Source organism: Bombus terrestris, chromosome 7, assembly GCF_910591885.1.
Source record: "Bombus terrestris chromosome 7, iyBomTerr1.2, whole genome shotgun sequence".
In the NCBI taxonomy this organism is placed as follows: Eukaryota; Metazoa; Arthropoda; class Insecta; order Hymenoptera; family Apidae; genus Bombus; species Bombus terrestris.
In genome coordinates this window covers 22,897,413-22,921,702 of record NC_063275.1, presented here as the reverse complement: position 1 = coordinate 22,921,702, position 24,290 = coordinate 22,897,413, and the positions used below count along the sequence as shown (strand labels likewise).

The following is a 24,290-nucleotide window of genomic DNA, read 5'->3' as shown; positions in this document are numbered from 1 at the left end:
AGCAATGTTTACGACGTTAGAGAATATGTTCGATGAAATTGGATCGTTTTTAGAAACGATAAGACTGTAAGAATCTACAGGATGCTTTGAAAAGGTTTAGTATATCTAAAAAGGATACAAGTTCTGTATCTAAATGGAAGAAGAGACAAAATTCGTATAGATATATCGTTCACGAGTTGTCAGAATTCAAGGATTGGGAACTCTCTTTCTTCCTTTAATTTAAGAAAATTACGGTTATCAGCTGTAATAACTTTTAGTAGAAAGTTTGTCCTAAAAAGACTTTTACGATTCTTTCTCTCTGGATAAATACGGATCCTGTGTATTATTTGCTCTACTTATTCATTTTCAGAAAGAAATATACTTTTGTTACCTTTCCCATTGAGTCTTTCCGATCTTTTTTAAAAATCCTCAATTAATTCATAGGAATATTCGCTTACGCAATTATTCGCGCTAGTAATGTTTTTCACTCTAGCACAAAATTGTTTGATAGTGTATTTGATATCGAATGGTATAGAATCGTTAAAACGATGGCGCAATGTTGTGACATATATAAATTTATACATGCTTTATATGCAGAATTTTTGCGCTCGCCATTTACATAATGTGTCTTGTACGTTTTAACCCATAAACATATCAAATTTACGTAATAATTTTGTTAAGAGCAACAGGAAGAATAGGATGTGGAGCAACGTGAACTTGTCCCACTGAATATCTTGCTCAATATCGAAAATTTATTCATTAAGGACCTAGACTTTCACGTCAGTCGGTGTCTCTAATAGTAAAACCCGTACTATGCTAACAGTATTATGTTGTCCTAGTTACCCGGAACGAACGTCGTTCAAAACCTACGTCTCGAATTGAGAAATTCACGTCTGATGACAGAATAATCCACCAAATTTATGGATCAATTTATCTTCAAGGGAAATTCAACGCTTTTCGCTATAGCGTTCATTATTCACTAAGATTGATTAGGTGATGTAAATATTTTTAAAAAAATTCAACATTATTTTATTCGGATTTTCTACTTATTTGTTATAATTGATATTTATTATTTAACAAAATAGTTTCTATTTTATCATTCTAATAAATTTATAAGTTATACGAGTCTATATACATGTTTGTAAATTTTAAACTGTAAATATATAGCAGAGCTATAAATATTTTGCAAACATGGAAAATATTATTACGAATATGTTATACTTTTATAAATAGACAATAGATATGTAAGTTTCTGATGCCTTAAGAAACAAACGATCAACTACGACCTTACTTGTTACTCCGTTACTATTAATAATCCTTTGCTCCTTGCTATTGATTCATCAATGAATAATGCACACTAGGAAAATTTAATACAAATAATACTCCTTGAAATATTAAAAGAAGTGACTCAATTATGATGAATAGTTATTTACTTATTTTCATAAATAACCCACCGAATTTCATTAAACAGTAAATTGCAATACGATGCAACTACGCTGGTAAATTGATTGTTATATACATAATCAGATATTCATTTACATCGAAACCACAAATTAATTCCACCTATCATATCATCAGTAAACAATTCCATTTTCCAACGCCTACTCAAGAAAAATCACATCGATGAAACACCAATTTTTTCCTGAATATAATTCCATGCTTTTTCAACCAACAAATTAACCAAAATATCGTTTAAAAACATTAAACGCATATAGAATTTCTATGCTTTCATTTAAAGGGAAAGATGCTCGTTTAAGTGCACAGTTATCTTCATGGAATTTAAACAAATATCTTTTTATCCAACCGACTTATCCCATAGCCACTAAAGGACTCTTCCAATTTTCTAATTTTAATCAAAATTGAGTCAGAATGCGGTTCCCTGTAGAAGTTCAAAATCCAACCGCGATTCCGCAATTATTGAATAATTTCTTTCCCAATCTCAAAATTAATCACTAATTTAATTTATTCTACATTATAATTATATTAAATTAAAAGTATAATTATATTAAATATATTATATTGACTCAAAATTGAGTCAGAATGTCATCCCCTGTAGAAGTTCAAAATCCAACCGCGATTCCGCAATTATTGAACAATTTCTTTCCCAATCTCAAAATTAACCACTAATTTAATTTAATATACATTATAATTATATTAAATTGAAACTATAATCATATTAAATATGTTATATAGAAACAAAATTAACACCTAATTCCAAGATGAAATTAAAACTGAATTAACAATCTCGATGCAAGATAAGGATGGAAAATTTGACAATTACTCAACAACTTCTTTCCTAAGCTCCAATTAACCAACCCTAGAATCACTAATTAATGCAAAATTAATCCAACATACATAGAGTAGCTAGAAATACTAGCGTATTTCTATACGATGCATTGTATCGATCAATAGCACTTGCGTATGACAGCAAAAATACGATAGTGTGAAAACGAAATGTAGGACTAGCTAGAAGAACGCATCGTCGGAAAATGCGGATGTGCAGAAGTACTTTTTATAGGCACCGTATGTACTATTTACTAGAAAACAACCGTTCCTCGTGCAAGGCCATAACCGCGATCCAAGTGAAATTTCGCATTCGAACATTTAAACTGTCATCGTCACTATCAAAACTTTGCCTTACTTAAAAATCTTCCTAAAGCTTGATTCATACCAGCGATCTCGGATTACGTCAAGTCAAGCACCGGTGAAAATCGCTTACTAGTGATCCAACGAGAGCATTCACAGTAGGTCGATTCCAATGAAAATCTGTTGACCGTGGCGTTGGTTTCTCACTGATCAAAATCAACAGTCGAAAAGGAACACGGAGGACCACCGTTCAATCGAATTTCTATGGAATTACAGCGAGCTATACGATTTCAGTCACAAAGTATATTTGGAGAACGACATTGTCTTTTCTTCGAGTGAACGAATAGAAATGACAGAGACTACGACAGGATTTTATCGTTGTTCACAGTTTAGTGCAAATGCCTCGATAAAATCCTAAATTTTAAATCGTCTTCGATTGATCGTCATCTGACCGTACCTTTGATCGCTAACGTGAATCAGGCTTTACTCGATTATTTTCTACCATTCGAGCAAGTTGATGCTCGTCTATTATTCAAATCGATCGAACCCTTTTAACGATTAATTGAAAACGAGAAACCCGTGGCTCAAGCGGAGCCGCAAGTCGACGCGCGGTTCACGCAGCGTTCTCGCGCTCACTGACAGACGCCCACGCATCTACGCACTTCTCACACCCTTGCTCTTGTCTCCCCCCTTCAAACCGTTCCCCGTTCGTCTCAGCCCCTTTCTCCGACACGTTCTCCTTCCTCTTCGGTTCTCATACAGTCGTGCGTGCACTCGTGCAGCCGGCGTGCTCCTCTCGTCCAGTGCTCGTTTCTCGCATTTTTCTCCGTCTCTCTCTCTCTTTCTCTCCCTCTGTCTCTCTACCTCTGCTTATGCTCTTCGCTTTCCTTCTTCTCTTCGTCCTTTTTTTTTCATTTAATTTTCCTGCTCGATCCCCTTTCTCGACAACAGACGATAATGTCACGTCTCGCTCTTTCGAATGGAGCGTTGGCGTGGAGATTTTACGCGCGACACGTCGTCGTGTCGCGCGAGAACGCATCGTCCCAGATTGAATTTGGAGCAATTGCGTTCGTGATGACAGTTAGGATTTTTTTCCTAACGATTAGAGCTCTTTTTTTGTAAAATTATATTAATATTAGATTAATAAAAAGTGAGTTACGAGTGGAGGGTTTTGGTATGGAGACTCGGATGCATAACGGTCCGTAGTAATTAATTTTGAAATTAAGTAGTTTCTGCAGTCATTCTCATAGTAACTTCGGTAATTTAATGTTTCTGTTGTAATTATAGTTTCAATATATTATATTTGCTCTGGCTGATTTTGATGGCTGTGATTGAATGACAACTTGGTTGAGATATAATCAAGCAAACAGTTAAGAATTTCGACAATTTACTTTGATATATTTTTAGTTATTATGTAATTATTAAAGCTTTAAAAGTTTGATAAAGATGAAATTTGGATGGTACAACCGAAAGAGTTTTCATACCAAAGGTTTGAATGGAATTGTTAATGTAAGTTCAGGAAGGGATAAGTATAATCGACGATGCAGTTAGGCTAATAATAGTGTGGGAGATTGCCCTAATGTTGTCTATTACGTTACGTGCGACCCATTGTTTTCTCAAGTTGTCGGCTGTCTGTGCAGACTTGCTACCAATGAATTAGGTGACGGATGTAAGCAGTGTGATCGTCGAAATAAAACTAGCGTGTCTTCTTCTTTGCCAATTTTCCTCGTTTCTTTAAAACGAACTTATTAAATGAATTTCATTTGTTAATTCAATTGCTCTTAATTTTATTTCCCGAAATCAGACTCGTACGCATGCCTTTTACAAAAATTCTACATTTTTCACAAAATAGCTCCACGGAAACCTACTACTGCGGTTAAACAAACTCAAACAAATATAACTTTAAGAATGATCAAAAAGTTCAAAGCCTTCCAAAATTTTCTTTCGAATTTCTAACCAGAAATTGTTCATTGAAGTTCATTTTCGTATCATCCTACGATCTCGTCGTTCACTTTGCTCCAGCAAAATCTCAGCTCATCTTTTTCTATTTGGCGTTCCACGGAAATGTCCTTCTCAAACGCATTTGTGGTTGACTTTTTCTCGAGTTCGCCAGTACAAATCATCTACACTCCTACGAACGCGGGCTCGGCCAAGTTTAGCAGTAGACATCCCCCGTTTTCGTGCATGCGCGCCATGAATTCGAGCCTTCTAAAATCGTACGAGGCGGCTGGTCGCGACAATCGACGACGATCGCGCGAAATGCGAACGAGTTCGCTTTCACGTGCGATCGACGGGCCGAAGGACTCGTTCGATAACGAGGCCTCGATAATTTGGCTCTTGAAGCACTCGTCGATACAGTACAGTCGACGTTGAAAGTACATGCATATTTTTGTACTTCCAAATCAAAAGATCTATCGGACACTTTCAGATCGCATGCTGCAAATTAAATGTGAAACTATTTTCTATGTGCTTTGTAGATAACCAAAGCTCTCCTTTTCTTAATCAAATTTTAATTAAATTGAAATTTTACATCTTCAGATAGAAATCTACTGAAATTAAATTTAAGGAAGCTTCATTTCAATCTTAATTGAATTACAATTTGAAATTTTCTGTATTCGTTATACAGCTGTAATTGAAATTGTCCCATTCTTTGTTAAATTTTTTATAATTTTTAATAATTATCTCTTTTACAAAATTTGAAGAAAGTATATGTATAATTTCCTTTAAAAAAATGGGCGTGACCCTCGATTCTTTAAAACAACTCCGCTTCTGGAGCAGACAGATTACGTCATGTGATGTAATATTCAAAATCATCTTATTTTCGGTACCAAAAATGTTTATCTAGTTGTTACTATTTTTAAGCTTGATCCACTTGCCAATGAAATTTTGCATATTGGATATTAATTTTGTTACGGTTAGATCGAAGTATGCCCTTCATTAAAATGGTAAAAGACTCGATACTTTTAACAGTGGAATTAATTGTGTTTAGAATGAAACAAGAGTAGCTTGTTTTCGTTCGACTGATTCTATTTCACGCTGATTCTCCATGGATGAAATCCAGAAACGTGGAAACAGACCCCCTCGCCTGTTGTCTCTTCGTTAAGCATCGATTATGTTTAATTGAATCCCTTTATTACATCTTTTTATCTAATCAGCATAAATCGATAGCTCTCTGTATGAAAAGCTCAGTGATATAAATCGGTTGCTACGTTTTCTGAACTCTCAGGACGCAAATTGCCAAAAAAAAAAAAAAAAAAATAATCAGATCATGCATCTATTAATTGCAGTTTTACAATGACCTGAACATGTAATCAGCTTTAATTACAAAATACGATTGAAACGTTGGTTATAATTTGAAACTAACTAAGACGATTGGAATTTAACATCGATATCCAAGCAGATATTTTTTATAATTTTCACACACACTACAACCTACAGGTTCGTTATCATATTTCAAGGCAACTAAAATTCCAATCGTGGCATCCCGAACATATTTTGATCATACTGTTATCGTTATCTTAAGCATAAAAGCGAACAAAAATCAACTTCCACGAAATTTGCTCAGAACCTTAGCCAAACAACAGACCTTAGTCGAATTCTTGCAAAAGCATCGGAGCAAACACGTATACCCATATGTATACTATAAACGACTATAATTAAAATAGTATTGTGCGACGAAAATAAATATACAGCGTCTACAAAAAGTATTTGCTCGTATTCATATTTTCCGATGAAGATTTTCTTAGCAGATGCTACACTTCGTTTTCACAGTATCAATTCATCGCATGAAATATTCTTGAACTTAATTAATTGGTATATAAATGATGTAATAAATGCAAATACACTGACGAAATATGACGAAAAATAAATATACAGCGTGTATAAAAAGTATCTGCTCGTATTCTTATTTTCCGATGAAGATTTCCTTAGCAGATGCTATATTTCTTTTTCACAGTATCAATTCATCGCATGAAATATTCTTGAACTTAATTAATTGGTATATAAATGATGTAATAAATGCAAATACACTGACAAAACATGACGAAAAATAAATATACAGCGTGTATAAAAAGTATCTGCTCGTATTCTTATTTTCCGATGAAGATTTTCTTAGCAGATGCTACACTTCGTTTTCACAGTATCAATTCATCGCGTGAAATATTCTTGAACTTAATTAATTGGTATATAAATGCTATAATAAATGCAAATACACTGACGAAACATGACGATGTTTCTATTTCATCAAAAAATCGACATTAGTTTCGCCGTACGTACCTTCGCGTTCTTAGCAACTAAATTTTTACATTTTTGGTTAGAAGTATTTTTTTTTATTAAGATCGAGGAATTTCGAGTTCCGTCACTCGTTTCGACTTAGATTTGGTAGATCCAAGATTAAACATTAAGCAACGAATTTTATAACATCCTCGATGTAACGACCGGCTCGTCGCCCATGGTAAATTACACAATCTTCCTGGTAGAACAGATCGCCACGGACGAATAAGGCCTGTCGAAGGCCAGTCTGTCGAATGTTTCCAACCCGATACTTGTTCTCTTTGCCGCCCTGTGTTCGGCCGTAAATTAAAACGCGACAATGAAACGATTTATCGTCGAACGAGCAACGTACGTGCCAGATGAGCCATTAGCTCGGATCGAAGGTTTATGTTGGTCGAAGCAACATCGGCGCACATAAATTTGTTTCTTCGTTCGAAACGATATTGCTACTTCTCTAGAATTTCATCTCGATAATATCGTCTGCGGCCAATTTATCTCCTAATTGTTCATTAGTCGCCGCGTTTGCGCGACGAACGCCCGGAAAAATCTTGTCCAACCGTTATAGCGTTTCGCATCCCGAAGAATCGGAGCGAGACAAACGCGTGCAATACGCGTTCAAGATGCGCGTTTTAGTAACGTAATAGTTGGCACGATGTTCATCTAGGATTTTTTAGATTTGGACGCGTTTTAGATTAGTAATATCGATGCTGTTTAAATTATAGCGATAGGATATATTTAAATCGTTGTTTAAATTATAATTATTTGAATAATTTACTAATAATTGGATTTGTTAATATCAGTCGTGGAATAAGTGAGAAACGTAGCTTGATCATTTTCTTTCGTAATATTTCGAGTAGGAAAGGTGATGATTCTTTTTTGCCAAGAAAAGCAACCGATTAATTAGGCAATGGAATAATTAATCCGGGTATGTATCTGATCACTAGTTAGAATCATTTGGCCACAGGTAACATTTAAATTACGATTATTTGAATAGAATTGAAGAATTCGGATCTGGTGCTATTAGTGGAGGAAGGATAAATCAAAAACGTAGATCGACAATTTTCTTTCGTGACGTTCGAACAAGGAAAAGTAAGATTACCTTTACCATACCTCCCTGTAAAGGGTGTAGAATTAATTAGCGAATTATCAGAGCATTTGTTTAAACTTCAGTTGATATTTATTGGTCACAGATAACGTTAATCCACGAACGATATTAAAAAATGACGTCCAAAGTAACATTTCTTTTTTTAATTGTTCGATCCTTTTATAAAATATATCGATAAGAAGGAAGAGTAAAGATGGTGAAAATTAAGAATCTCCAAGAACAAGAAAAAAGATTCACTACTTTAAGTTTAAAGGTTTATGTTTAAAAATATGAAAGAGTCATCGATCGAATCGACGAAAAAGGGACTCGTATCGAAGTAAACATTTGAGAAACGCAGATTGACGATCAATTAGCGGACAATGGCAGAGGAAACGATCGGATTAACAGTAACCTCTACTTAAACTGACAGTGGAAGCGCGAGTTGTGGGTCAAATGCAGCCGCGCGAGCGTGTAATTCAGACATTATGCTGAGCAAGAATCATGTACAATGTACAATGCGTTCGGTTTCATGTTACGAGGTGAGAGAAGAACACGCACGCACAACGAAAACGTACGATCTTTTGCAATCGTAACGCGGCAGAATCCGCACTGGCTCGTTTAATTGCCTGAATATTATAAAGTCATTCTTCGTCTGTGTATTTCGTTAAAGAAAGTATACAACAGCGGTCAAAAGTTTCTAATTATTCTTTCTATTTACACAGCTGTACTATCTAACAACAAGAGAAAGATGGTAATTGAATAGAATAGAAAAGATCAAGAAGAGTTTCTTAGAATAGTCAGCAGTATACTTTGCTGCTTTTGCACAGAATGTAATAAACACGAACGAAGCAACAGCTGTAGCGTAAAGTATTATTGTTTCAAATATTAATACCAGAATTATCAGGATGTAATTTTTCATAGAAATCCTGTAATTTTACAATGTTACTTTAACAGATTTGAATGGCTTTTTGAGAGTATGTTCTCTTTGAATTATATATATTCTTTCATGCAAGTATCTTTTGCCTTGATTTCTCTGTTACAAATACTTTGGTCGATATGTTACGAATTGGTGCTTTAAAACATACCCAGTGCCTTCTTTTAGACCTAGTTGAACGATACACCGAATCTTATACTGACTTTCCTATTATTTTTAACTAATACCTAATTAATTATAATTCCAATATAATGTTATTGCTACAGACATTAATGATAATCTTCTTTGTCTTCGTGGATTTTTAACTAACTCTAAGTAAAGGCTCTCCTAAGGTAATAGGGTTTTAATTTCATTTAATTTCGTTTAAGTTTACTACTAAATTTCTTATTATTTTTAACTAACACCTAATTAATAATAATTCCAATATAAAGTTATTGCTACAGACATTAATGATAATCTTCTTTGTCTTCGTGGCTTTTTGATTGACTTTAAGTAAAGGCTCTCCTAAAGTAACAGGGTTTTAATTTCATTTAATTTCGTTTAAGTTTACTACTAACTTTCTTATTATTTTTAACTAATACCTAATTAATAATAATTCCAATATAAAGTTATTGCTACAGACATCAATGATAATCTTCTTTGTCTTCGTGGATTTTTGACTAACTCTAAGTAAAGGCTCTCCTGAGGTAACAGGGTTTTAATTTCATTTAATTTCGTTTAAGTCTTAAGACTTTGGCCGGCAATTAATATTTGTAGACATGGCATAATTCGTCCGAATAACTTTGATATTTCCATTCTTTGTATCTTTACGCGAAGATCGAGTAGACGACTTGGATTCTGTTTCGTTTATTTCTGGCCTTCAGGATATGTAACTCGTTAAGTGTTACATCTAACGCTAGGATGCCAGAAACTGGCAATCAAAATCAGAGATATATTCAAAATATTCGAGAAACGTTATTATCTTGCTTCTTGTTTCCACTTGTTCTTGAAATTCACGCGTTGACGAATACGAGTATTTTGCTACGAAGAATAGATCATAGTTTCTTAGACACAGATTAAAAATATTAATTAAAATAATAGACATATTTGTCTTTGTACACATTTAACGAGTGTATAACTTTTAATGTAAACATAGAAAATATCTGTATCATTCTATAAAATTATATGATCTTTATCGTTAAAAATACTGGAGCCAAGTCATCGAAACTAAGTAGTACAAACTGTATTTGCACCGTTGCGCTTAACAAAATTATATAGATAGCTTTTATTGCGACCACTCAACCACGTATTTCACCTAACAAGTGGACTTTTTTATCTCTATGCAGAAAGCTATGTTACAAGTCGCTTCAGTTTCTATCGTAGAATCAAATTGATCGTATGTAGCTAAGAATAATCTGCATTGCAAATGTATGAAAAACTGGAAATCATAGCTCGTAAATTGGAAATAAAGAAATCTGTTTCTTGATGTTACATGCGAACAGTGCGATTAATCTTATATATTTATCTAGCTGATCGTTAACGAATATATTTGTATCAATCGACCACTCGAAGGAAATATGTACTGTGGAACGAAAATATTTTGTTTCTCAGAATTGCTTTAACGTTAGTTCATACAGTGAATCATATGTATAACAGTTACGTATTCTGATATAAAGCAACTGAAACGCGTGGGTCATGTAACCGATTAAATCAGCCGATCAAAAATGTGACCAGAAATATCTCGAAAAATACTAAAAATATTTTACAAAGGAAAGGACAATTTTTCATTTTAAACACAATCGCAATAATCTTCCAGAAGAATCACAATTTTTCCAGAACGATGACTGTAAAATTACAGTGTATGCTATGATACTTAAATTTAATTAATACACTGAATTTAAATACTACACGGGGAATGGTATTATTTTAGAGAATGTCACTAAAAGGTAATTTGAGAATACGCGGATTAATGGAAGCTATGATTCATTTATGCAGTATTCGGCTGATATAAAAAACGAAAGAAATTCAAAGGATAATCCGCTAAACGGATGAATCATGGAGGAAAATTTAGTATTAGAAAAAATGGAGCTGTACCATTTGCAACGCGCTTCAAGCAAACTGTATACGGTAAGAAGAATCAAAACTTCTGAAAAATTCCAAATAATCAAACGAATGAGAACTTAATGTAAGAAATAGCAAATTTCTATCGATTGAATCGTCACGATGTAAACCGCCCTTTATTTCAAAGGAGAGCCAGGCAAAGTACAAGAAAGAACGAACGAATAAAAATAAGAATAAAAAGAAAAAAAAAAATAAAAAGCCTAAAGTTCGAAATTCTCGACGATCGACAACACAGGCGATCGCTGGATCTCTCGAAAGATGGGTCACCAGTGAATCACCGCGTTTCGCCAAGGTAGCGCATAGCGACGCGTCTATTTCGGTTCTTGAGGGCCTCTTGGGGGCGAAGTGACTCGAGGGGTGGCCAGTCTATGATTCAACGTCCGCCTCACCACCAAAAACTCGTGTACTCTGCACACATTCTGTCTTCTGTACGTGTGGAATCAACGGAGGATACCCACCTGGTCTCGCGTGTATGCACGTCGAATGCTATTTTCGCGGACGACCGCGAGTAATCGTCCGAAGGACCCTGAATCTGGGTTAGCCAATTAGACGAGCCTTTGAAACGCTCCCTTGTCTTTGCCACGAGCCGACGAATCGAAATTCAGCGGTCTATGTTTGTTACACAACGCTTAACCCTCTGCAATCTGGCGGACGATTTTCATACCTTTTTTGTACAAAATATTTTCCGGTACAAATTCACGAACGAAATTTACAATTAGAGACAGAAATAAATGGACAGGTAATGGAAGTGGATATCGAGTTTACGTACAATTAAGTTTCATTTATCGTACAGGGTAGCTCAGCAATTGTGGTACAATTGATAGTACGATGATACTACGTGAGGAACAGATGAAAACCGTAGAATAAAATTGGTTCGTAGAAGTTTCGTTTTCGAGAAAATTGAATTTCGACATTTGTCAGATATAACACTTGAACTTGGCTCGTGCGAAATAATTTTATCCTACACTTCCGATTTCTTTTCTTCCACGTAGCATCGTTCTATTATCGACTGCATCTCTGCATTCTTGGGACAACTTGTACATCCTTAGGGTACACGAATTATTTAGCAAATAATCGAAATTTAACAAAAACATCGAATTTAAGAAACATCGAAAGTTTACAACTTTGCGCAAACGAGCCATATTTAATGGAATTTCATCGATACCTATTCCCGCTATTTTTGTCCATCTATTTTTGGCCGCGACTGAATGTCTCGTATAGGTTTGTCACAAAGGGACCTTTCACGCAATGCAAAATACGCGACGCGAGAATGGCGTGGCTCGTCGAAATTAAGGGAACAAGTAGACGCGATTTCGGTGTCGCGGTTGACGGGTTAACGATGGTGGACGTTGTTTGATTGCGAACGTGGGTGTGAGAGTTTGTTTGAAATTTTCGCTTCTTAGAATTATTAGCGGTTCGTTATTATGATTTTAAGAGGCAGGGAAAAGGAAGGATTACGCGAATACGTATAACTCGGTGAGTGGCTTCGAAAGTATTTTTGGACCGCTGAATTCGACTCGCTCTTTTTGCGGCGACCACGAGGTAGATTTTAGCGGCTGGTAATTGGTAGAGCAGAAACTGTGACGATGAGATTGAGCGTAACTGGAGAATTTTGAGAAACAAAGAGGAATATTGGTATAGGTAAAATTTTGGATCTTTACTTTATAGCCGTGAGGCTACTAATAGAAAATATCTTAGAATTTCACGCGGAAGTTAGGTGGACATGCTATTTTTAAGAATCATCTTCTTTAGAATAGGCTTTGAAGTTACCTTCTTAAGAACTGTCCTGCTTTTTAAAATCGACGAAAGACGCATTTTAAAAATCAAAAGTCTGACTTGCAAAGATTCGGAACCGTAAAAAGATGTCATTCATTTTGCAGATCAGACTATGGAAAGTAAAAATGTCTGCTGTTTTGTTGATCGCTAGAAACAGACTGGAAACCTCTTGGTAAAAACCTAATTCGCAGAAACTGTTTCTAAATGGCTGTATATTCTAAACAAGCGTCCTATTCTTCTATTAATCACTAAAATAATATTAGAAATCTTTTAGCAGCAGCTCAACTTCTAAAGATACAATACTGCAGCCACAAAAAGTACATCCAACTGTTGGCAATCAGATATAATAAAAATGAGGAAATATCGAATAAAGGCCACACGGGAGAAACAAGATGAATCAGATTCTTCGGATCTTATCGAGACGCGATCTTAAATTTCAACACAATGCCGATTAATCTTACAGCGACAATATTACATTTTTATTTGCTTTTTAGATTAAACGCATGTATCTATATATTTGTCACCCTGTTGAACATTTTCAAAAACATCGATAATCGCAAGATTCACGATACCGTTGGTTTTGTATAACACTTCGTCAATGTATCATCTATTTTTAGAAAGCTAACATCGCAGAACCTGACGAACCACCTCTCTTTTGTATTGTATTAAAGCATCGTTTTTTAACTACCGTAAAAATGGTATAAATTGGAAAAGTAGCAACTTTGGAAATTCACCGGAACCACATTATCGCGTTTCCTTCACATAGTAGTCAAATAAAAATGAACGACACTTACCTTTTTCTGTTGGCCTCGGTTTCGACGATGTGTAACGGGAATATTCGCGATCGAAGCAGAAATCATCGTGAAACGAATCGTCCGCCTCGAAATCGGAATACTCGAGTCGTCGCGCTATCACATTTCGTTCTGTTATCTGGTCGCATTCTTCCGCCGTAATTCGTCTCTCGCGATAGCTGCCACCTGGATAACTAAATGAAACAACGTCTCGATTAGTCTCTCCGTGGTATTCGCTATATCGATCGATTCGATCGATCGGAGTCTACCTGCGATCCGCGATCAAGTTGCACGCGACAGAGGAATCGTGTCGCGTCGAATGTTGACGATTCATAGGTGTCGTTTTCACGTAGTTTTCTTGCGGTAGAAACAGGTCCCTCAGAGCTACGTACCTGGGCGAACTCTCGATCGCTCTTTCGCCGATGTTTTGGTCCCGATATGTCCCATAGAATGGCGAAGGTACTCCTGAAATTACGTTACAACATTTACTATATCGGCTTGCTAACAGATTTTAATTAACACTAGAACTACCACACCAGTGAAATTGACCGTTTTTTCAATTTTATTTTCAAATTCCTACTTCGTGTTATATTTTTTTTCCGCGATGATGTAATGACCTTCGCAACGATAACTAAAAGAATAATATGATGAGTTTTATTTTGTTTTCTATGTATTCAAACTGAAAATAATTTTGTATCAAGGCTACTTATACCAATGCCAGCCAAAATGATTGGTACTTGTCAAAGTGTAAAAGGGTCCTGCAATCTGTTTATCGAATCCCAATTAAACAGTTTTCTCGTTTTCTACAACTTCGCACACGTTTTTACAATTTTTACTGCGTATCATTAAATATGATGAAAATCAGTTATCAGGAAAATTCCGCTAGATCGCTAAATGTCAACACTAGCAATACCACACCAACCAAAATGACTGGTTCTACAATTTTATAAATGTGTCAATCCTCGTTTATGGATCATGGTCCCAAATGGATTAATAATACCAAAAATGTGCTACGTAACATGGAATTGTTTCTGTAAGAAAGTAATAAATCAATAAATATAAAAATATTCTATTATTACGTATTTTTTAAAGACCAGTCACTTTCACTGTTTTGGTAAAAATAGCTTCGTGTTAACTATCGGTAGTTCTAGTGTTAACACGAAGATGCATTATTATTATAATTATTTATATTTTTAGTGCTTATTAGTACACTGTGAATTTTTATTATAATTATTCATCACAAGTAGAAGGGTATAAAAATAGACAGAATGCAGAAATGTATAAAATATCTAAATTAGTATAGTATAGCGATGTTTATAACATTTAGTGGATGAAACACAATCTGTACGTAGGTTCTAGTTTCATTAGGTTTATCCACAAAGATTCAAAGAACATCAACAGTCCATTTATCAAAGTATTACGCGATTTAACAAGTTTTTCATTGTAAATAAATATATTATTGTTTGAAGAGCTTTCAACGAAATAGAAATATACCGAAATAATCTTATTATATTGTTATTAAAAGGTAAATGTTACATAAAATCCACTCTGAACGTAACAGTAGAATTATTTAGGAATTTCCTAAAGAGAAAACGAGTATTAAAGTTGAGAAAAGGTCAAGTTAAATAACGTTAAACGCGTGATTGTACATTATTGAAGTTGCATGATCCGTAGCAAACAACTACCATAAGCCAGAAGAAAAGCAATAAATATCTGCCAAATACAATGAAAATCCAGGTCACCTGTCGGTGGCAATACAAAAGGACAGCTATAAAAAGAATCTACGACTGGAATGTGTCAAATGAGCCATTAAATTTACCAGCGACTGCGATCAATAACCATATAACAGAATGAGCGAGATAAATGCTTCTCCAAAGCTGTTTAAATGTCAATGTCCTAGTTGATAGGAAGTGTGCCAACGAACGTTACATCAATGGAATGTAACGTTTTTTTTTTTCTAGTAAAAGAAAAAAAATAAAGCAGAAACGAACAATCTCCAAAAAGAATTGCAACTTATCGACTTTTATCGGTTTCATCGTGTTTATCTCTGGATTCTCTTGATTTGTTTCTAATTACGGATCGAACGAAGGAATGGAAAGAATGCGACGATGCTTCCGCTCGATCAACGAGCTTCTTCGTAAAATTTGGTCGAACCAGCACTATTTTTGGCTACCGTTGCATGCCAAACCTCCGGAGACCTGCAATCTCGTCTTATTACGTCTTGTTGGATTCCGTGCGAAATGATTAAACGAAAGATTGCTTCTGTTTGGTAATTCGAACAATGACTTCCGGTTTTGTTGCATCGTTCATTTGTCGACTAAAACGATGCTTTGGAACAAGGTATTAGGTCGTCCGAGAAGTTTCTTTCGTTTTATAAGAAAATAATGGATGCACGACATTTTTCGTTTTATATTATTTTATCGAATTACGTATGATTCATTTTGTTCTATCAAGATAAAGATTACAACGTCCGACAGATTAGGTTTCGCGTTTGTTTAAAGATGCGTCGTTATAAAAGACGTGTCTGTAAAAGAAAAAGACTTTTCGGACAACCTAATAAATTGTACGAATTTGATTTTGGTAAATATTGTTAGAAAGATGACGTAATAATAACTTTGCGATTATGCGTTGTCTAAATCCTTGATATATGATTTTTACATGGAAATCCGAAGATCCAAGTTAATTATATGGGATGTTCTATGCAAGTGGACAGAACTACTTACATCGTTTTGCAACGATAAGAGATAAGCAAAGCTGATTGCAAAATTACGATATTTGTATAATGTAATATGATATAATATTGGAGTTAGATACTAAATGAAAAATGACATTATTTTGGAAAACCTCGTTAAAAAGATTTGAACAAATATGCATGTAAGTAACGAGAATAATAGTTCTTATTGAAAATCAATTAATAGCCCATTCTGCGAATATTTGATTTTGAGTAAAACGATCGGTGCCTTCCATCAAATTCAAGTATCGTTTCTCGTGAAAAATCTTGGTAAATCGTACTAGAAGTGGCAAAGATTGCGCAATGATTCGTCGAACGGGCGATTTAATATCACGAACGAACGAACAGCTATGACGCGTTTTTTGTAAAAAAAGAAAAGAGAAATAGTACCGAGATCTTTAACAATCGTAACCGCTTGTTTTTCTCTCGTTTATTCTTGGATCGTCGACTCATATTTTCCATCGCATTCCGGGATTACCTTACCGTCTATTTTCATACCGCATCATCCAACAGCCTGTTCATCCTGCATACGAACGTTCGTGTGTTCGTTTCTTCCAAAAATATTAATTTTCCCCTCGGAAATATATTTACCGTTTCGTCTCATTTTAATTCACGCGATTTATTGACTCATATTTTGCTATTATTTTTCTTTTCTCTTAATTTCTGCTTTTTTTTTCTTTTAAATAACTTTTCGATCGAACGATGTTTTTAAATATGTCGACTGACACCTCGAACATATCTGATTTCGATCGGTTCTTTACTTCTTTAGTTTACGAACTCGATAGTGAATATTATTACGCAATGTTTCGCGATAGACTCGTAAATTTCATCATTTTCCAACGTAACAATATCCTGCTTTATATACGTATTACGTATGTATGCGTTACGAAATTCGAAGCAGAGCAGTAGAATAGTGTTTCCAAATTTGCGGACAATGTTACATATAAATATACGTGGACATGTCTAACGCTGCTGACTTTAAAATTAGACACATTCTCCGAAGAACGGTTCCAGATTAGAAATTCCGTTCAAAAATGAAATTCACCTGTTGCCGCTACTTCGAAGAAAATTCTGTTTCGAGGAACGAAAATCATTTCTTTTTTCTTTCTTCGTGTATGTCCATTTTCGTAAATAATAATTAAGTAAATAATTGAAGAAAATATATCCCGTTTCAAGAGGATTTAAATATTCTGATTATCAATTGCAAACGACCTAACTACCTTTAAGATACGAAAAAAATGTTCAAAGTAGTTCAACTATCTTGACTATATATTACAAACTAATTATCATCATCCTTCCCTTTTTTTAATACTCAAAATACAGTTCACACGTTCAAAATTGTCAATTACAAATCAACGCTTTTGTTTAATACTCAATAAAAGTGGATGACAAATTTTCTCAAGCAACTTGATATTCTGACTATGAATTACGAAACCAGTCATCATTCTTTCATTTTTTTTTTTTTTTTTTTTTTTGTTTTCTCTGATATTCGACAAAAATACACACAATGATCTCTAAAACAACCTAATTATTGTGGATGTTAATTATAAACTAATCATCGTCTTCTGCTTTGAAATATCCATTTACCTAAAAATCGTCTCGTTTTCGTTGCTTCGTCGAGGCTGCATAAAATATTCGCGCCAGGATTTCATTTCACTGGGCCAAATATATACGATGCCGTGATGCGAGTGATTAAAGAAAAGCTCAATTAACAAGCGTACACGGCGTGCAAACATCCGTGCTGGTGTTAGTAACCCCCGAATGCTAACATTCGCTAACAGCGTCGCTGCGCTCTACATATTTCTTTTGCTCTCCGAAAATAAGTGGGTGCCTGAAATACGTATGACTAATCGTGCAACAAGAACAAAGCGGAACAATGCTTTTCGATACGTTATTGCGGCATTGAACGTCCCGTTTATTCGCGACGCTTTATTTTTTCGAACGTTCCCCGCCCCTTTCCCTTTTCACAAGAATTTTCTACGTATACCAAGTAAAATAACACGGAAACGGGAATTTACGTGCCGCTAACGTAATCGCAAGCTGATTATTTTTCTTATTACTACTTTTTCGAAATGACGCCCGAATTTATTTGATCCGAAAGTATCAGGTTGTCCGAGAAGTTTCTTTCGTTTTATAAGAAAATAATAGACGCACAATGTTTATTGAATTATGCACGAACGTAATAATAGAAACAGAACGAAATGGATCATACCTAATTCAATAAAATAATATAAAACGGAAATTATTGTTCATCCGTTATCGCCTTATGAAACGAAAGAAATTTTGCGGACAACCTAATGTTTCTCACTATTCGTAGATACAAAGTATCTGTGCGCGAGTTTTGCGAATTTTTATTGCCAGTTCAGATTTTATTTAATTATACAGATATATGGATTTTATTTTCGATTATCGTTTCATGATTGGATATTTCGGTATTTGTAGATTGGTAAGACAGAAGATTCAAAAGTTTAAGAGCACTGCTGAGTGATAAATGTACATCGTGGTTGAGCAATACGTTGGAATGAATTTTCTTTGATTGATTTCAATATCGTGACTGATTGATTTGTTGCTATTTACGATACGTCTCGCGTAACCAGACAAAATTTATGATCGTGCAGTTTTTGCCAGTATCGATCACTGGCTGAAGGTTTCAGGAATATTTCTTCAATAAAAATAGCGGAATGATGTCAACTATCTTATCGTATATAATTAACATTTTTCTCAAGCAACGATTCACGAAGTTATTAATTTATTTGCGCGTTTAATTATTCTATATCGAAAAGTTAATTCGATCTAAGTAAATCGATTAGAAGAATACAAGGTGACATTTTTATACGATTGACAGTATGTAATGACTGCGAAGTGTACAGAAAATCATGAAAGACTAAAAATAAATACAGCTGTGCAAATCTGTATTATCTGTTGCAATATTTTATAACAACGTCTCAATTCTACGGTATAAATACAACATGGTATAATATAGTAAGACGATTCTTCTTTCCTTACAAATATTTCTCCTATAATTTATAACCATGCATATTTCTAAAATTTCAAAACATTTACTTCGTCCAACGTCTTGAACAATAATTTTAAATCTTCCAATACCAATAGTTTCTCTAATTTTTTCAATTCTATTTCCGATTACATAAATTGGATGAAATTAAATCTTGAATAATAATTTTTAATTTCTAAATATATAGTGATCGTGTCAATTTTATATTGAATCAAATTTTACAACGCGTCAAATACAATTCTGATTATACATTATGAGCAATAATTTTTATTTCCAAAATATCCATCATTTTTCTAATATCTTTCTATTCGTCATGATATTAGAACAAATTGTCCAAAATATTAAATACAAACTACGGTTGTATAAATTAGATGAAATTAAATTTTGAATAATAACTTCTAATTTCTAAATATACAGTAATCGTGTCAATTTTCTGTTGAATTAAATTTTACAACGCGTTAAGTACAATTCTGATTATACATTATGAGCAATAATTTTTATTTCCAAAATATCCATCATTTTTCTAATATCTTTCTATTCGTCACGATATTAGAACAAATTACCCAAAATATTAAATATAATTTACGGTTATGTAAATTAAATGGAATTAAATTCTAGATCAAATGAATTCGAAACGAACGAACGTGTGTTAATTGCTTCACCGCTTAAAACTATGTCATGCTGATACCCAATTACATTAGCAGAAACACCTACCATTTCGCGTCATAACCATCATCGATGCTCTGTCCCAGCACCGTATCAAAATCGCACCCTTGCCAATAAAGAACAATCAGCCATAGAAACAGAGAAACACAGAAGAGGAAGAGAGGAACAAGGGAATGAGAAAATAATTCGTGACACCATAATACCCAAGTTTTTTCTTTTTTGTATTGCAGAGGAAGCACACGTTTATTTACACAGTATACCAATAAATTGTTTGCTGCGATGAATGACAGTGTATGATAACAATATATCTATGCGAATCTATTTTACGGTTTCCTGTATTTCGAAACACTCTGAGCAACAAAGCGTTTTAAATAATGCTATATCTCGGACTATAGTTCAAAGAAAATTAGGTCTCGATGATCGGAACCTTTTCTATATTATCGGTTCTCGTTTGTTTAATAAATAATTCTGTCGCTTGAGTGTAGTAGCTTGATAAACTGACTAGCATCTGTTTCGTAGAGAATCACGGTGTTTCACATTTGAAATTGAATTTATTTAAAATCTTAAAACGATATTTCAACAATTGTTAAGTAAATATTCCATTTGCAATTATTTAGGAAACTAACTTTTCATCGCTCTTTCAACATCTATAATTTCGTCTGCTTTTTAAATAATATCGCGTTCATACAAAGTTTAGTTTTCTCGATTTCAATTTGTTTTTTTTTTTTTATTATTATTATTTAGTAGCAATTTCTTTTAAATTACCGCGATTCTAATCTATGACAGGGCAGGCGAAAAGTTTCAAAAAAAAAAAGAAAAAAAGGAAAGAAAAAGAAGAAAAACGGAAGAATCTTTATAAATACGTATGCTACATGCTTAATAAAAAGAGTAAGATAGGACAAAAGTTGTCGAGAATGAAAGAGGAAGGATAAAGGAAATACTTAGGGTAGTAGAGAAGAAAGAAGGAGATAGAATAGAATAGACAGAGAGAAACGACTTACTATTAAAGCGTGTTCAAATCGTTCCACGGCAACAACGACAGAAAATGCATTCGAGGAAGCTCACTACGCGCTGATAAAAGAACAAAAGATAAAAAGGAAGAACGAAAAAGCGTATCCACCAGCGTTCGCGAATTTTTCTTCAACTTCTCACTATTTGTGTGTTGACTAGTTCTCCTCGCCCCTGTCGTAAAATCGTTCGTTTTGTTTTTACGTACGTACAAAATGCAAAAAAAAGAGAAAAATGACTCGCACCCTTCGAAGGGCAGAATATTATTGCTCTAAATACTAATTTATAATTTTCTTCGTGCCCGCTTATTGATAGTTTTTCATTTATAAATAATTTTATTTATCTTATCACGGGCATTGTATCTTTCGTATCATTGCGATTTTGAATAATGTCATCTTAATTGAAATTTGCTTGATTTTATCGATAGAAAAATATTCGTTGATTCGTTTGTTCGATGTTCTTTAGAGATTGTAAAGGATCGATTAAGCGAAACGACCGCGAATCATGAAGTTTGGCTGAAGCTAGAGGCTCAATGTTCCACCACCTTTGTATTAGATTACGTTGCGCTTTTTTTTTTATTTATTTTTGCTTAATCCCTTCTCGACCATAATTAAATAGGCGCGTATACTGATCGTCTGTTACCTGGCACCTGCAAGGTGGCGGAAGTTACTGTCGAACCTAAGCTATTCGTTGCAGTGCACGCGTAAGTGCCAGCGTCCTCTGAAAAGAAGAAAAAGAGATTTCTTTTATTAGAAGAATTGATATACAATTTTCTAAAATATATGTAAATCATACTATTATTAATATCTCGTAATACGATCAACGTTTCACAATATTTTCCCATTCGAATTTTATTTATTGTATTAATCAATTATCAACGAAATTAAAAGTCCAATATAAGGGGAAAATTTGTTTAATTACCAAAGGTAGAACCAAACATCCAATAAAGGCTAGAAAAAGCCAGAAAACTTTGCTTTTTGCTACTGTTACAGCTTCACGGGGCTATTACACACGATTTTACTGTAACGTAAAATAAAAACGTAATTTTAATTATGATAATAATTGCATACCGGGAAAAGCTCGCACTATGGTCAAACGGCAAACGCCATTACGATAATGAATCTCGTAACACGATGAATTCTCGACGATCCTGCCATCCTTAGACCAGAGGATGTTCGGTTGTGGTTCAGCCTGAACGATGCACTCGAATCTCGCTGTTTGTCCGCTCACCACCGCGATATCTCTCAGTGGCTAAAATTTTCATCACATAAATCGATCGACTCTTGAACAATAAGAAAATGGTTTGTTTAAACGTTTGTTCGTATAGAGTATCTTGTTTAAGTTACCGTGATGAATAGAGGTGCCTTTTTCGGCAGTATCTCTAGATAAGGCTGAATCACTTCTTTACTCGAGGCCACTCCATTAGTAGTTGGCCATGGCGATCCTAGAATAATCAGCCAGATTTAATTAGAGTAATTTAAACACATTTAATCTATAGCTTGGTATGGTAGAAAAAGTATATTGATGGTATCTTTAAATTTAAGCGATGGTAGAAGCCAAAAATAGTGTATCAAACGGAAGCGGATTGAAAGAAAGAAGAGGCAGAAATCTTTCGTACGTATAATACTTGCAATGGGAATGTAAGAAGCTGCGGAAGAAATCAAATTGGAGAAGGTACTCGTATACAGCAGAAAATGATAGGAAAGCATATCAAACGAACATAAAATTTGTTTAAAGCGAGAGAACACAGTGAACAAGAAGATTGAATAAACTTCGAATTTTTCAGAAACGAGGAAATAGCATGGAGCAAACATGAAAACAACGTTGGATTGAAGCAATTCGAAAAAACGTTACGCTCCATTAACATACCAAATGAGGGTGAATGCATAAATATTCGACTCTCTCTTTTTTCCAGCAAATGCAAATCGAAGAATAACGACACAGGTGGATAATGAAATAATATAAATGTTGAGTTGCATGTGAGTCACAGATCTCACAGAAATTTATTGTATTAATAACATTTAGCAATGTTTCTTTGCGCTTAAAATATACTGAAACCTACTTCGTTCCCGACATTCGTTATTTAGTAATTTAATTGCAATTTACGAGAAAGTTCTTTATCAATATAAAACTGACTTTCTTACAACTGTGTCGCTATTCTGCCAAAAGTCAACAACGTAAATCGTATTTCCGCCAAATAAATTCCATCGAGCATCGAATCGCTGTTCTTCAGAAACTTACGCGAAGCTTCATAAATTACACTCTGTGCCAAACCACGTCAAGTGCAAAATACAGCAAACCCGAAAATACAAATACGTGCGGAGGCAAAGTAAAAAATTGCAGGTACACAAATGACCAAGAAATAAAAGTATCCAAAGCTGCGGATGCTAAACAAATGCGATGATAATAGCTCGTTATCGATGCAATCGTCGCAGAAGCAGGCGAATACCTGCTGAGTCGACATTGCTGGGTGGTCCTGTAGCGCTACTGTATCTGGGGGAGAGACTTGGTAAGCTTGGGCTCAGGGAAATCGGACTGGGCGTCGTGTGATCCCATCTGGATGGCGATGGCGAACAAGGTATAACGAGACTAGGTGGCGCCATCGTGCTTCCTCCCTCTTGATGCCTCTTTCTCGCGTTTCTGATGTCCTCCGCCTCCGAGAACTCGCTCTCCGACGTTGGCTCCCATTTCACCGTCTTCGACGTGCCAAATTTGCCAGCTGGTTTGCTCTGTCGCGTCGAAGACGCCGTAGAACTGCTTCTCTTCGCGAAACCGTTCTCTTTCCTCGTAGTGAACTCGTGAACGATGGGTACCTCGATGTCACTGGCTCGTCGTTGGCCTTGGATCGTTCTGTTAGTACTGCTGACTGTTCTTTTGCCTTCCCCGGGAAGCACGATTCCGAACTCGTAGCCAAAGTCGTACTTGAAGTATATCAGCCCGGTGTCTGGGTCGATTTGCTTCGTTCCTGTGTTTTTTTGCGATTTTTGTTGGTTGAAGATGTTTCTTTGCGATGGTTTTGTTTTGATATTTTTATAAGCGACGATATTATCGATGTTCGATTAAGTTAAATAGAAGCTGCTTTGTAATAATTTTTCTGCCTCTCGAAGATCTCTTCTTTGAGACAGACGAGTATTCGCTGGGATTTCTTTACTATGATACCATGATACATCATTTCTCTAGCTGTTTTGGAGTTTGTAAAATTATATCTCTGAATAGAAACGATGTTTTTGAACTTTCTGTGCAATCAAGTAACTGCCTCGTGACAGCAGAATATTTCTCGACTTTGGATTCGCAATGGAATGCATTATGAACTATACTATATAACTATACTACATAAATGTACAATTATA

At 34.8% G+C, this 24,290-nt stretch overlaps 1 protein-coding gene and 1 long non-coding RNA gene across 15 annotated transcripts in view; one reads left to right on the top strand and one right to left on the bottom strand.

The window, feature by feature from the left end:
- Positions 1-24,290, bottom strand: part of LOC100643650 (titin) — a 230,450-nt gene that overhangs the window by 132,187 nt on the left and 73,973 nt on the right. For 6 of the 13 annotated variants that reach the window (XM_048407027.1, XM_048407029.1, XM_048407028.1 and 3 more), the window contains exons 1-2: positions 13,792-13,973; positions 13,526-13,716 (exon numbers count right to left, since the gene is read on the bottom strand). In XM_048407027.1, the coding sequence (XP_048262984.1) occupies positions 13,526-13,716; positions 13,792-13,856 (256 nt within the window). In that variant the 5' untranslated portion in view covers positions 13,857-13,973. Of the gene's footprint in view, positions 1-13,525; positions 13,717-13,791; positions 13,988-21,582; positions 21,661-22,010; positions 22,192-22,286; positions 22,385-23,389; positions 23,906-24,290 lie in introns of those variants that run through there. The other 7 variants (XM_048407020.1, XM_048407019.1, XM_048407023.1 and 4 more) reach the window with 5 other exon arrangements.
- On the top strand, positions 11,010-13,515 carry LOC125385373. 2 transcript variants are annotated; one of them, XR_007224537.1, is made up of 3 exons: positions 11,010-12,596; positions 12,836-12,903; positions 13,009-13,515. It is a non-coding gene; the product is annotated as an uncharacterized LOC125385373 (long non-coding RNA). The 2 variants fall into 2 exon arrangements; XR_007224538.1 differs by having other exon boundaries at positions 13,006-13,515.